This window comes from Rhinopithecus roxellana, chromosome 21, assembly GCF_007565055.1.
Source record: "Rhinopithecus roxellana isolate Shanxi Qingling chromosome 21, ASM756505v1, whole genome shotgun sequence".
Classification (NCBI taxonomy): Eukaryota; Metazoa; Chordata; class Mammalia; order Primates; family Cercopithecidae; genus Rhinopithecus; species Rhinopithecus roxellana.
In genome coordinates this window covers 98141-113125 of record NC_044569.1, presented here as the reverse complement: position 1 = coordinate 113125, position 14985 = coordinate 98141, and the positions used below count along the sequence as shown (strand labels likewise).

The following is a 14985-nucleotide window of genomic DNA, read 5'->3' as shown; positions in this document are numbered from 1 at the left end:
TCCTGGTCTCAAGCGATCCTCACACCTCAGCCTCCCAAAGTGTTAAGATTACAGGCATGAGCCACCACACCTACCAGAACTCCTCTGTGGCCTTACAGTTACTGTGATGGCCAACCATTCATCTACTCATGACATGTAACTCCTTTAATGGTAGCTTTGTGACTTGAAAAACTTGATCTTGCTTTCAGAGGAGCCCAATTTATGTTGCATTGAAATGGCTCACAGATGAAGAAAATTCAAATTAACCAACCTTTCACTCAACAAATAATTAATGGAGCCCCTTTAAGTACTGTTCACAGATTCTTAGTTACACTTCTTTTCAAGATGTGGAACTTAATTCCCCTTGCATTGAGTGTGGACTGGACTTAGTGACTTATTTCTAAGAAACAGAATACAGTGGATGTGATGGTGCGTGGCTTCTGAGGCTAGTATGTCATGGTAGCTTCCTTCTTGTTCTCTCTCTTGAATTCCTTGTTCTGGCGGCAGCCAGCTGCCACATTGTGAGGACACACAAGCAATTTCACACAGCAAGGAACTGAGGCCTCCTGCCAAGAGCTATGTGAATAGGCCACTTTAGTAGCAGACACTCGAGCCACAGTCAAGCCTTCAGATGACTGCAGCCCTGGCTGAGATCCTGACACAACCTCATGAACAACAGTGAGTCAGGACCACCTAGCTAAGCTGCTCTTGAATTCCTGGTCCACAGAAACCACAGAAACATATGAGATGATTAATATCTATTGTTTTAAATTGCCAAGTTTTACAGTAACTTGTTATGCAGCAATAGACAACTAATACAAATACAAATTCAGAATTTCGACTTACCTTGCAGTATTGTAAAATTCTTGATGAGCTGACCATGCTTGGAGTCTACTAGCTTCATTTCTTCCATAATCACTGATAAGTTGGCTACTTCAGTGTCTAACCTCGACCTCATCAAATCTTGTTGCATCCTGAGAGAAACAGAATCCAAACGGATGTTGGCCAGGGTATTATTCAAGGAGGTCAGATCATCCGTGTGTTTGGTTAGAGTATCTGTGCAAGTGGTCCTGACTTCATTTAGATTGCTGGTCAGCGTCCGCAGGTGGTGGGCTGTGTAACTGATATTGCTAATGATGTTCACAATATCTGTCTCAAAGAGCTGGAAGCGTTCCTCCAGTTGGTTGAACTTGATGGCTGTTCTATTCTCTGCATCCTTGTGTAAGTCCTGCAGGTCTTTCAGGTTCTGCTCATTGGCTTGAGAGATAGTGGTGATGTTCTCCATCTGACCTGTGAATGAGTTGAGCTGGCTGTTCATATCCTCCAGGGTGTCATTGTTGGCTTTGGCCAAAGCAGAGTTGTTGGCAGCCAGCGTCTGCAAGCTCTGCACTTTCTCCTTCAGCCAATCCGTGTCCTTCTTGGCTTGAAGAAAAACCTGCTGCAGATTTTGAAAGTCGTTCTTGATTCGCTGGATAGCCTGGCTTGTGTCATCCACAGACCGCTGCAGATTCGTGATGAGGTTCCTCTGCTGTACCTGGGTCAGGTTCAGGTTGTTGAGGTTCATGATGACCACGTTATGAGAATACATTTGGTTCTGCAGATTGCCCTGGAGCACGCTGGTATCTTGCTGCAGATTCGTGACATAGCCATTATACGCCTGGAGGGTTTTGTTCACAGTGGTGATGAGGAAAGAATTATTCTCCAAAGTTTCTTTCAGTTGACTCTGCCTGTCCACCAGTGCATCCCCGCTCGCCTGTAACTTCTCCAGCGTATCCTTGTTCTTGCTGGTTTTTTCTGTAATCTCACGAAGTTGCTGACGGAGATCTAGAATGTCTGATCTGAAGGTGGAGAGTTCTGAGTTGGTGCTGATAGCTTTCTTCCCAGTTTGGTCACCTGGAATAAGAAATATCTGTGACTTACATTGGTGGTGTGGAGAAGTGTTCAGTCAAGGCCAAAGATCCCAAACACACTTAACTGGTATGCACTGTATTTTAGATGCAAAATTGGCAGTATAAGCGGACAGCTCTGCATTAGTAAGATGTACATATCTATTAAAACTGGGTCCTGGGGAATCAGAAAGGATGCCCAGAACTAGGAATGACAAACTTGGCTGAACATTTTTCTCAAAGAGGGAGGGGGAATTTACTAGATTTTAGGGCAGTGGGCAGGATGTCAAGAAGAAAATAACCTTTTAAATTTCCCAATTTTTTTAATGAAAGCAAAAATCAAGGAATAGAATATGCTAGGATCTTTTACTTTATAACTTAATTTCTACAATTCTTCTATGTAAAGTATTTCAAAAGTGCTCAGTAAATTCCTATTTATCTGACAGTTTTTTTTTTTTTTTTTTTGAGACGGAGTCTCGCTCTATCGCCCAGGCTGGAGAGCAGTGGCCGGATCTCAGCTCACTGCAAGCTCCGCCGCCCGGGTTTATGCCATTCTCCCGCCTCAGCCTCCCGAGTAGCTGGGACTACAGGCGCCCGCCACCTCGCCCGGCTAGTTTTTTGTATTTTTTAGTAGAGACGAGGTTTCACCATGTTCGCCAGGATGGTCTCGATCTCCTGACCTCGTGATCCGCCCGTCTCGGCCTCCCAAAGTGCTGGGATTACAGGCTTGAGCCACCGCACCCGGCCTGACAGTTTTTAATAAAGGGTATTTGTGGGTTCAGTCAGGATTGATCTTCAGATATTATTTGGTACATAATAGTATTTTTGGCAGGACATAATTCCAAAATTGACCCTTAACTTTAAAATTTAAGCATTTGAATTAAATCATGAGGGAAGACTCAACATGCAACACAAAAATTGAACGTCCTTCTGGGTGAATGGGGAGTTTATAGCAACATCATTCTAAGAGGCTGTGGTCATTTATGCAGAGTCAGGGGATTTCACTTAATGGTTCAATCTTGTCACACATTACCTAATTTTTTCAGGTCACTTTCCACTGCTGTGAGCTTGTCATCATAGGTTTGGCGAGATGTCTCCATGCCTCCGGTGACATTGTCCATTTTCTCTACAACTAAGATTTGGAAAATGATGCATTAGTACACATACCTGCTCATGTTTGATTTTTCAGTTTCAAAACAAGAGATCATTTCATTATGGAACAAAGGAAACAGATTGAACAAAAAAAGTGTCACTGAAATCAAATATAGGAAAGAAAAGCCATCTTTTTGGAAAAATAACTTACTTGCCACAAAACCCAGGGGTACAATTTACTTAGTTGAGAATTGTATGTTCTTAACGATTCTTATGATTCTATAATGCCTTGGATGTTTCAGAAATCATTTGGAACTAATTTAAAAATTTTCATGCATTTTAGAAGTCCCTAATCTGTTATTTCCTATATTAATTTCCATAGACGAAGGCACAGCACACTGTGATAATTTACAAAATGTTGCCACTCATCAGCTTCCCTAACATTCTTGGCAGGTGGGACTCGTTTACCTAGAAGAGGATTCCATGGGTAAGGAAAACCCAGCTCAAGTCTATACATAAAATCATCATAGAAAGGACGCAAAGTCAAGAGTGTCTGCCACTTTCTGTTATGAGTTCCACCACAACGCCCTGGAAATCTGCTTTTTGTTAGTGACAATGGATTCTGTAGTTTATCAATTCTCAAGTAGATGCCTGAGTGGTGTTTCCAAACAATGATTTGCCAAGAAGTATTTTTTGATAGCGTCTTCTTGATTGTATATGATAGGGAAAGTAATGCTACTGATAGTGTTTGGTTGTGTCCTCACCCAAATCTCATCTTAAATTATACTCCCCCAATTCCCATGTGTTGTGGGAGGGACTTGGTGGGAGATAATTTGAATAATGGGGGTGGTTTCCCCTATACTGTTCTCCTGGTAATGAATAAGTCTCACAAGATCTGATGGTTTTATCAGGGGTTTCCACTTTCGCATCTTATTTTCTCTTGCCGTCTGAAATGTTAATCCCCAAGACAAAGGGGAAAATGTCTTCAGGGCATGCCAGAGCCTTCACAGCAGCCCCTCCCATCACTGGCCTGGAGGCCAAGGAGAAAATGGTTTCGTGGGCCGGGCCCAGGGTCCCCATGCTGTGTGCAGCCTAGGGACTCGGTGCCCTGTGTCCCAGACGGTCCAGCCATGGCTGAAAGGGGCCAATGTAGAGCTGGGGCCGTGGCTTCAGAGGGTGCAAGCCTCAAGCCTTGGTAGCTTTCACATGGTGTGGAGCCTGTGAGTGCACATAAATCAATAATTGAGGTTTGGGAACCTCCGCCTAGATTTCTGAGGATGTATGGAAACTCCTGGATACCCAGGCAGAAGTTTGCTGCAGGGGCAGGGTGTGCATGGAGAACCTCTGCTAGGGCAGTGTGGAAGGGAAATGTGGTGTTGGAGCCCCCGCACAGTCCCTACTGGGGCACTGCCTAGTAGAGCTGTGGGAAGAGGGCCCCCGTTCTCCAGACCCCAGAATGGTAGATCTACTGACAGTTTGCACTGTTCACCTGGAAAACCAACAGACACTCAACACCAGCCGTGAAAGCAGAAGGGAGAGAGGCTGTACCCTGCAAAGCCACCGGGGCTGAGATGCCCAAGACCATGGGAACCCACCTCTTGCGTCAGCACGACTCGGATGTGAGACCTGGAGTCAAAGGAGATAATTTTGGAGCTTTAAAATTTGACTGCCCTGCTGATTTTGAACTTGCATGGGGCCTGTACCCCTTTGTTTTGGCCAGTTTCTCCCATTCGGAAAGCCTGTATTTACCCGATACCTGTATCCTCATTGTATCTAGGAAGTAACTAGCTTGCTTTGGATTTTACAGGCTCATAGGCGGAAGGGACTTGCCTTGTCTCAGATGGGATTTTGGACTGTGGACTTCAGGATTAATGCTGAAATGAGTTAAAACTTTGTGGGACTGTTGGGAAGGCACGTTTTGTTTTGAAATGTGAGGACATGAGATTTGGCAGGGGCCAGGGATGCAATGATACAGTTTGGTTGTGTCTTCGCCCAAATCTCATCTTGAATTATATCTCCCAGAATTCCCACGTGTTGTGGGAGGGACCCAGTGGGAGACGATTTGAATCGTGGGGGCGGTTTCCTCCATACTATTCTCGTGGTAGTGAGTAAGTCTCACAAGATCTGATGGTTTTATCTGGGGTTTCCACTTTTTCATCTTTCTCACTTTCTCTTGCCGCTGCCATGTAAGAAGTGCCTTTTGCCTGCCACCATGATTCTGAGGCCTCCCCAGCCATGTGGAACTGTAATTCCAATTAAACTTCTTGTTCTTCCCAGTCTTGGGTATGTCTTTATCAGCAGCATGAAAACGGACTAATACAGCCACACTAAATAAAAGCTTCAGTTCTTACTCATTTTCAGAAGGCAGTAATTCTCTACAGCTATGAATTCAAGTACACGTTTCTATAATGTTAAGAGGACATTTCTCCGAAAGTGACTTATGTGAGATCCAGCTTCTAGCAGCTTGGGATCAACTCTGATTGTCCTTCTTGGTATAAATAGCTTTTAAAAAAAGACTTCAGGCCGGGCGCAGTGGCTCACGCCTATAATACCAGCCCTTTGGGAGGCCAACGTGGATCATTTGAGGTCAGGAGTTCAAGACCAGCCTGGCCAACATGGTGAAACCCCGTCTCTACTAAAAATACAAAAATTAGCTGGTTGCGGTGGTACATGCCTGTAATCCCAGCTACTTGAGAGGCTGAGGCAGGAGAATTGCTTGAACCTGGGAGGAGGAGGTTGCAGTGAGCTAAGATCGTGCCATTGCACTCCAGCCTGAGCAAGAGTGAGACTTTGTCTCAAAAAAAAAAAAAGACTTCAAAAAATGAGAACATGCTTTATATACCAATTATGAGCCAACGGATGCAATTTATTGTATTCATCACATGTTCTACCCACGCACGACTGTGTGAGATTCTCCTGGCTCCTCTCAGGAAGAAGTAGTAAGTTCCCATGTGTTTGTGTGACCCAAAGTGAACGGGCTCCTTGGATCCTGGAATTGTCCCTGGAGAAGTTCACTATGTTTTCCCTCAAGCTTCTACCATCTGGTCATAATGAAATGTGTGCACTGCAACAAACGCTGTCTCACACGAGCCTTTCCATGTATTCTCTCTACCTAGAATGTTCTTCCCTGTTTTTTTTACTGAGCTAAGTCCTATTTGCTCTTCAAGACTCTGCTTGTCACTTCCTGTGGGAACCCTTTCCTGAGGTGCACCTTGCAGAATTCCCCTGGCAAGCAGTCCTTTCTCTATTACGGGACTCACTGCACTGTGCTGTCACGACTTATCTACTGTTATATCCTTTAGGGCAGGAAAATTTACATTCAGTTCCATCTCTCCCTCTTAGCTCAGTGTGTGGCGCTACTAGGTAGTCATTGAATATATATTTATTATGCCATTTATTTATGTAATTTTTTTTTAGACGAAGTTTCACTCTTGTTGCCCAGGTTGAAGTGCAATGGAACAATCTTAGCTCACTGCAACTTCTGCCTCCCAGGTTCCAGTGATTCTCCTGCCTCAGTCTCCTGAGTAGCTGGGATTACAGCGCCTGCCACCACACCCAGCTAATTTTTGTATTTTTAGTAAAGATGGGGTTTCTCCATGTTGGTCAGGCTGGTCTCGAACTCCTGACCTCAGACGATCCGCCCACCTCGGCCTCCCAAAGTGCTGGGATTACAGGCATGAGGGATTTATTTAAATAAGTAGCAATCTGCCTGCTGAGCTACAGGGCATGCAAACACATATGTTTCCCAACCAACCCAGGGAAGCCTGAGCACTGGCAATGAGTAGGACATTTCGCTGAGTAATTATTATTTTTAAAATTACTACATAGACACAGAAGTGCAGTTACAATAATCTTAGGATTGTTTCATAGGTACACATACTCCTAAATCCCTGGAAACTCTGAAGAATAAAATGTTTCATATGTGTTTTTAGCAAAGCTAATTTTTAAGAACTAAAATACAGAAATGTTTACAAGTTTACTTTCAGTTTTGATCCTCAAATCAAAACATATGCCTCGGTCTGTCCTCAAACCACATGCAGGATCTCAAGTCCTGCCCTTCTTTCCTGGAAGCCAAAGAAACCTCCAAATATGCTGACAGTCAGTTATTTTCTACCCTTTCTACTTTTTCTTCCATTTTAGTTTTGAAAAACAGAGAACTGTCACAGGCAGATAATTCAGGTTTGTGTAGAATAAATATAAAAGGGATAAATACATTCGTTAAAAAAAGAACAAAACAATCTGTTGACTTTTTCTTCTGTGCAGCAAGGAAACTATTTTCCCCGCCCACAAGTGCTAATAAACAGCTTACATGCGTTGGGGGGTGTGTGTCTTTGTTTAAAAATAAGACCTGGTATAAAGCTGGAAATGTTAGGATTGCAATGCTGGAACCTGCTACTGCATAAAAATACCAGACTGGTGGAGATCCAGAACTTACCCTTGCTGTTAACAGCACATAGCACTTTTATTGGCTTTTATTCTGAATTTATTAGCACCAATTCTCAATCAGGAATATAGTCTCAGAGCCATCCTATATTACCCTGGAAATTCCCAGCCTGCAGACATAGACCTCAGTTTGTAGACCATTCTCATTTGAGAAAAATGAGCAGGACACATGGAAGGGTGACCATCAGTCTGGTTTCTTATGTGCTCTCCTGTATTGGAAACTGTTTCTTAAGGTAGAATTTTTCTACAGAATATTGATGTTTCAGGTATTATACCTGAAGATCTGTCCCTCTTCAAGTATCCAAAGTATAATTCTCTAGGACACTCTGACAATAAAACCTTTTTTATAAAAGCACTTCGGTATCATCCCTTGGCCTGGGCCACTAACTTCTTCTTCCCTTCTGTTGACTCCACTTCTACTTGAAGGTCCACTCCACACCTCACTACCCGATTGTACTCAGCCACACCTACGACTTGATTCCACTGCATACCAACTCGATCTCTATTTGAATGATAATCATAACAGCCTCTATCTATCGAGTGCCTGCTCTTTGCCGGATGCACTGCACCATCACTGCAGCGAATCCTTCCAACTGCTGTTTTGCAGATGAAGAGACTGAGGCTCAGAGATGTTCAGTAACTTGCTAAAAATCACACAGCTTGTCAGGGACTATGTGGGATACCAGGCTGGAAGGTTTAACTCCACAATCCACGCTCTTTCTATAACTCCATATCGCCTCTCTTTTGGTATTTCTTTTTCCTAAATCTGGTTTCCTCCAATAAAGAATCCCTTAAGGGGAAGAATTATTTCTCTTTATATTCTCTTTAAAGTTAACATCACCAGACATTTACGAAGCATCTGCCATGTAGGTGGCATAGTGCTAGATATTGAGGATTCAAGAGACACGGGCCGTGCTCTTGGCCCTGAGGACAGAGCACAGAGCTCCTAGCTGGTGCTCACACGTGTTTGTACCAGACTGATCATGGCACTGTGGGATACATACTTCTCTCCAGGACCTGCAGCTTCCCAGTAACATCAGTTACACTCCCCTGGAATTTAATGACGGCATTTCTACCTTGAACACCATTTTATAGGTTTCCTTACAGAAATACAGAAAATCTGATTATAGGGTGTTATCCTGGATCCTAGAGCGCTCTCCAGTGTGATTTGATGTGTACTTTGAAAGCCTAAATAGTAATCCAATTGTAAATTTCTACACTGACCCAGCTTAGCAGCAAAGTAGACTACCAATGACTAGGAATGTTGAATTAAAGGAGATCCTTATAGAGAAAGATTCAGATTTCTGTCTTATTTCTTTATCCTAATTACCTTTAGAAGGCTGCCTCTTGGAAAGGATAATGGAGTAGGATTTTCCCGTTCAGGAAATATTCTGGAAGAAACATGACCCGTTGAACTTAAGAGATGACTCCTGCTATGGAAGCTCTGTTGACTAATGATAAAAAGCCTAGGGCAGAGGATGTACCAAGCTTAACTGTCCAAGAACATGTTTTCTGCAAAGTGGCTGAGGTGCCTCACAGCCACGACCACTGCACAAACCCTGTCTGGGTGACTAAGCGACTCTCTGGCTTCTTCAGCAAATTCTCTTGAAGGAAGCTCATTGTATTCTAACTTGTGGCTACGGAAGTAACATGAAAGAAGTAAAGAACAATTTTGAGCAAAACAGTATGAAGTTGCCTTTGCCAACTCTGAAAAATGAAAGTTTTTACTCCTTTCCTCTCAATTTCTCCTTCAGAGGAATGCCTTATTGCGCTTCCTTCATTGAATATTCTTTTCTTCCTTTCTTTTTTAACAGAGAGAGTTTCTCTAGACTTCAAAGGGGGAATGTGTGAAGGGAGAACCGGGTCTTATCTTTCTGCCTCTTACAACATTGGGTCACTAGAATCTTCCCGGCAAGAAAGAGGAGTCACTGTGTGAGTAAAGAGAAAGCACATCTGGAAAATATCAACATTTTAGTTCATTAATGGTGTGTTTGGAAAGCAAAAGTGCACGTTGTATTATTTTATTTATTTTTTGTCAGCAGAGGCCTGAAGGAGGGAGGCACCAAAGGAAAGAAAAGAGGGGCAAGACATCACCCTGTCTCCCCTTGTACTTGCTCCCCATTATCTCTTCTTCCTTCATCTTAGTGAGACTGCCCCCACAGAGCAGGCCAAGCCAATCTCCAAAACATTAGGTTTCCAGGAAGGGCTTTTAGGGCAGCTATCCCGTACCAGCAGATTGGCCTAGAGGTCCCTGAGCATCTATTGTTTGCCTTCATGGAAGGCAGCCCTAATGCACACTCCATCCATCCATTCACCCATCCATCCATCCACCCACCCATCCATCCATCCATCCTCCCATTAATTTATCCAGTGAACTTTCCTAGGCACTGGTTAAATATCATGAGACTAGGTGCTGGTGGGAGATACAATAAATAAAAGGTAGTCTCTTGTCTTCATGAAAACTTGTAGTTTGGGTGGTGACACACTCAAGTCCATTGACTCTAATGATACAGTGTGACAGGAGCTAAGAGTAAATACCAGGTGCTATGGGAACAAACAGGAAGGGGCCTAATTCAGCTTTCGGGAGCTGCCATGTGTCTACACGAGACAGGAAGGTTAGGAGGGAGGCACTTCAGCTGGAGAGCAGAGAAAAGGTGCTGTGGGCAAATGGACCAGCACACACAAAACATGCCAGAGCCAGGACGGGCTTTCCATGGATAAAAAGGGAGGAAATATCTGTACCTTAACAAACAAACAGAAAAAAAAGAAAGGGGGGGGGGGAAAGCCTCTTCTTTGACTCTTTTTGTATAATTCTGAATGCATAAATGTCCTAGACTTTATTTCCTAGCAGAGGTAAAAATTACAAAATGTTAATATATTTGCCAAACCACTCTCGTCTCTCTTTTAGCAGTAAATGTGATTACATAGTACTGAGACTTAAAGATACTTATTAAATGGCTGTTTGATTTCAAGCTTCTCCTTTATCTTGGCTCACTAGGAAAAGTCATGGAGAAGTGAGTAATGACCTAAATAATCTAAACGACAGGAAAAGAGAGAGTTCGGATTACCTGGGACATAGAAAACCCTCCTTTCTCTCACCAGGTTCCCACTCCCCTCTCGGCCCAGGGCTAATCATGATTTAATAGCCTTCCTTAATCACTTACTCTGTTTGCTGCTTCATCTAAAAACTTAAGATGCTCGGGATTAGATCATGGTCTAACTCATCACAAATGGATAGAATGACCTGGTAATTTTCCAGATTTCCATTGCCCAAACTAATCAGTCAACACACCCAATGATGCACATTATTTTCCATGTATATGGCCTTAGAGATGGGACTAAAAGCCTCAACTATACTGAGGATTTTTAACAGGTTTTGCCATTCTACTGGCTAGATCTGTGTAATGTGGTTAGGAAGAAGCAAGGAACAGAGACACAGATATGATTTCCTGGGACCAGCCACAGGACAGATACTTCAATTACATCATCTTTGCTCATCCCAATCATCTTGACAAGTAGCATTATTATTGCCATTTTACAGATAAGAAATCAGAAACTCTAAGAGGGTATGATTCATACCTGGGTATGGAGCCATGTGGAAGACTCAGCATGGCCCCTGGCACACTAGCAAGCACTTACTGACTTACTGAACATTCACAATTGTATTACAAATGGTAGGATCAAGGCTTGAACCTGGACTGTCTGGCCCTGACACCCATCTCATTCCAATACACACTGTGCTTTCTCAGGAAACTGCTACATGCTGGGAGAGAGGTGGGAGGAATGACCAGTTGGAGGGAATTCACTTGGAATCTTTCTTTTCCTAGGTCCGTCTGCGGGCCACAGAGCAGAAGGAAGACCTGATGATACACGACTCTACGTCGGCCTCTGTTCTGAAACCAAATGGCCGTGTTTGCCTCTCGTGTTTTTGACAGGAAGGTTCGCCTGGCTGTTTTCTAGAAAAGGGCTTATGTAGTTTTGCAATTCTGAATCACGACACCTTCTACCTATGACCATGGTCTCTGAAAGGTGCGTGGGGAACTTACTGTGTCTGCAAGTCTGGAGGATTCAGGCAAAAATCCTGCCCTTACCCTAAACCAGATATGTTTAGGCCCAACATCCTATAAAGTGGGTTGAGGTGGGAGTGCTGCCTCTGTGCTTAATTTCTACAGTGCAGTATTTTTATAGAGCTATATAAACAACAGTGACCACAGTGAATGTGCTGAAGAGAAAAAAGGGAATTAGTTGGCCAGTCCCTGGGTGAAGCATGTTGTATCTCCGGAGATCTTGTGTTTTGCTTATTCTCTGTCAATATAGTTTTCCTGTGTGCTGACACCAGGGTTTCCATAAAGCCTCCAAGAGATAAGATGAAAAAAAAAATAGAGGAAGAAGGAGTAGCTAGAAATAGGTAGGAAAAAGCAACAAGGGAGAAAAAAAAACATTATTAACTCTCAGAGAGGACCCTGATTGTTGCTGAAATGAGTCAAAAGGAATTATTATGTCCCCCCTTTCAGATCTCATAGCTGTAAGTTCAAGATACAGAGATGAAGTTTATCATGTTGCTATTTTGCATCTGAGTTGCAGGAATGAAATACTTCATACTTGCAAATGTGAATTTTCTCATGCTTAACTTAATGAAGGAACACTTGTTATTTGGAAGAAAAAAAAGAGAGCACACTTACCTTTATATCCCAAAATGGCTACTGTGATTGTTAGCAAGGCACACAAAATGTATAATAATATGATAGAGAACTTCAGTGCCCAGTTATTTTTACATTTGGTACATTGTGTTCCTTCCTGAATACCTGTAAGAGAAGTCAAATTTTAATAACAGTAAGCAAAGATGTCATTTAAAAATATATCTTTTTGCATTTTGGTTCAAATACTGGGACTAGGAATAATTCTTACATATGCCTTACTATGCTATGAGAACTATTGTGACAGTAAACACACTGCCTTGAGCAACATAAGCACTTTAATATTACCATTCTATTGTTATAGCTGTATTTAATATGACTTTAAAATAATTGCACATAACTTTGTTTCACAGAATACAGTCATGCATCATTTAATGGGAATACAGTCTGAGAATGGCATCATTAGGCAATTTCATCACTGTGTGAACATCCTAGAGCAGGGGTCCCTAATTCCCAGGCCATGGACTGGTACCAGTCTGGTGGCCTGTTAGGAACTGGCTGCACAGCAGGAGTTGAGTGGCAGGTGAGCCAGCGTGACCACCTGAGCTCCGCCTCCTGTCAGATCTGCGGCAGCACTAGATTCTCTCAGGAGCGCGAACCCTATTGTGAACTGCACATGCGAGGGATCTAGGGTGCGTGCTCCTTATGAGAATCTGACTAATGCCTGATGATCTGAGGTGGAACAATTTCATCCTGAAACCATCTCCCGCCCCCTGTCCATCCATGGAAAAATTATCTTCCATGAAACTGGTCCCTGGTTCCGAAAAGGTTGGGGACCACTGTCCTAGAGTATACTTACACAAACCTAGATGGTACAGACCAGCGGTCCCATCTTCTTCCCCAATTTTTCCATGGACCACAGTAGGGGTAGGGATGGTTTTGAGATGATTCAAATGCATTCCATTTATTGTGTACTTTATTTCTATTATTATTATATTGTAATATATAATGAAAATATTATACAACTCACCATAATGTAGAAACAGTGGGAGCCCTGAGCTTGTTTTCCTGCCAACAGATGGTCCCATATGGGGGTGATGGAAGACAGTGACAGATCACAGCCATCAGATTCTTATAAGGAGGGCACAACCTAGATCCCTCGCATGCACAGTTCACAACAGGATTCACGCTTCTATGAGAATCTAATGCCGCCGCTGATCTGACAGGAGGCGGAGCTCGGGTGGTCATGCAAGTGACGGGAAACGGATGTAAATACAGATGATGCTTCGCTCACTTGCCCGCTGCTCACCTCCTGCTATGCAGCCCAGTTCCTAACAGGTAACCGGTCCATGGCCCTGGGGGTTGGGGACCGCTGATATAGACTACTACACACCTAGGCTACATGGTATGGCCTGTTGCACCTAGGCTCAAACCTGTACAGCATGTTACTCTACTGACAGGCCACTCTAACACAATGGTAAGTATTTGTGTATCTAAATATAGAAAAGGTACAATAAAAATAGTTTTATAATCCTATGGGACTGCCATCATCTATGCAGTCCATTGTTGACTGAAATGTTATGTGGCACATGACTGTAGTTTCAAATCAAATTCCATTATGATAATTACAAGGATAAGTTCAGTAAAAATCTCTATATGACAAAATATTTAAACACTCAAATTTACTTATTTCAGACATTATTAGACCTACAGCAATTCAAATACAACAAAAAAATCCTATTGATTGGTCCCTTGATGTTTGGTTCAGTGGCATGCTGAAGTTGGTTCTACTGGCTTGTAAGAGCCAATTGTTAAATTTGTAAGAATTTTGAGAACTGGTTGTGAAACTGTTGGTAGCTTGAAATCCGCCTTGCAGGGAGCATTTACACCGCAGAAATTGGCAAACACTACAAATTAGGATGACCCCCATTCCCTGGCCGCAAACAACTAGTTTACCAGCATGCCACGGGTTGTAATGTATTATAACCTATTTTGCATATTACATGTATACAAGAAACAGACACTGACCCTTATATGTTATCATAGTGATTTGAATAATGACTGTAGAACAAATAGAAAAACCAGACACTTTTGATGAGAGGAGGTAAATTTTTACTGCTAAAAGTTCAAGTTTTTGAAAAACGTTCTTGTCTGAGCAGTAAACCAGCATCACTGCTGCAAGTGACTCCAGAAACTAACCTTTAAAACGAGAATTTCCATCTGATAGATTAGAAAGACACACAAGACAAAGACTGTGGATGTTTTAATGTAAAAATCACATTGTAAGGAATATCAGGAGATTCCCTGTTTCCTATGTGTGTCTTACTAATAGCGTTCCCCAGGAGCAACAGCACATAAAGAGGACTGATCTCCTATAACTGTGCTCAATAACTTTTGATGCGTAAGTCATGAGGATTAAGCCACAGTCGAAGTTTCTCTCCTTTGGTTTGTAATTTTACGCATAGTGCCCTTCTTCAGTGAAAAGAGCTCTTCAGCTGTGTTTAATGCAAAATGATGAGAGAAACAGCATATAACAATGACTTAAATTTAGCTTTCAGGATTCAACCAATCCCTCTGGTGTTCAGCACCTCTCTCTGGCTGTAGACACAAAGGGAGGAGGTGCATCTGTCAATTTCATGACTTAGAGCAGTGCTTCTCAAACTTTGGGGTGCATCAGAATCACTTGAAGCACTCATTAAAACACACTGTTTCTAATTCTAATTCAGGAGGTCTGAGAAGGGAACTGAGAATGTGGATTCCTTTTTTTTTTTTTTTTTTGAGATGGAGTTTTGCTCTGCTGGAGTGCAGTGGCACGATCTTGGCTCGCTGCAACCTCTGCCTCCAGGGTTCAAGTGATTCTCCTGCCTCAGCCTCCCGAGTAGCTGGGATTACAGGTGCCCGCCACCATGCCTGGCTACTTTTTGTATTTTTAGTAGAAACAGGGTTTC

At 42.8% G+C, this 14985-nt stretch overlaps 1 protein-coding gene across 1 annotated transcript in view; it reads right to left on the bottom strand.

Moving 5' to 3' along the window:
* Positions 1-14985, bottom strand: part of COLEC12 (collectin subfamily member 12) — a 59656-nt gene that overhangs the window by 26323 nt on the left and 18348 nt on the right. The window contains exons 4-6 of the mRNA XM_030926175.1: positions 12083-12205; positions 2899-2997; positions 826-1872 (exon numbers count right to left, since the gene is read on the bottom strand). Of these exons, the coding sequence (XP_030782035.1) occupies positions 826-1872; positions 2899-2997; positions 12083-12205 (1269 nt within the window). The remainder of the gene's footprint in view (positions 1-825; positions 1873-2898; positions 2998-12082; positions 12206-14985) is intronic.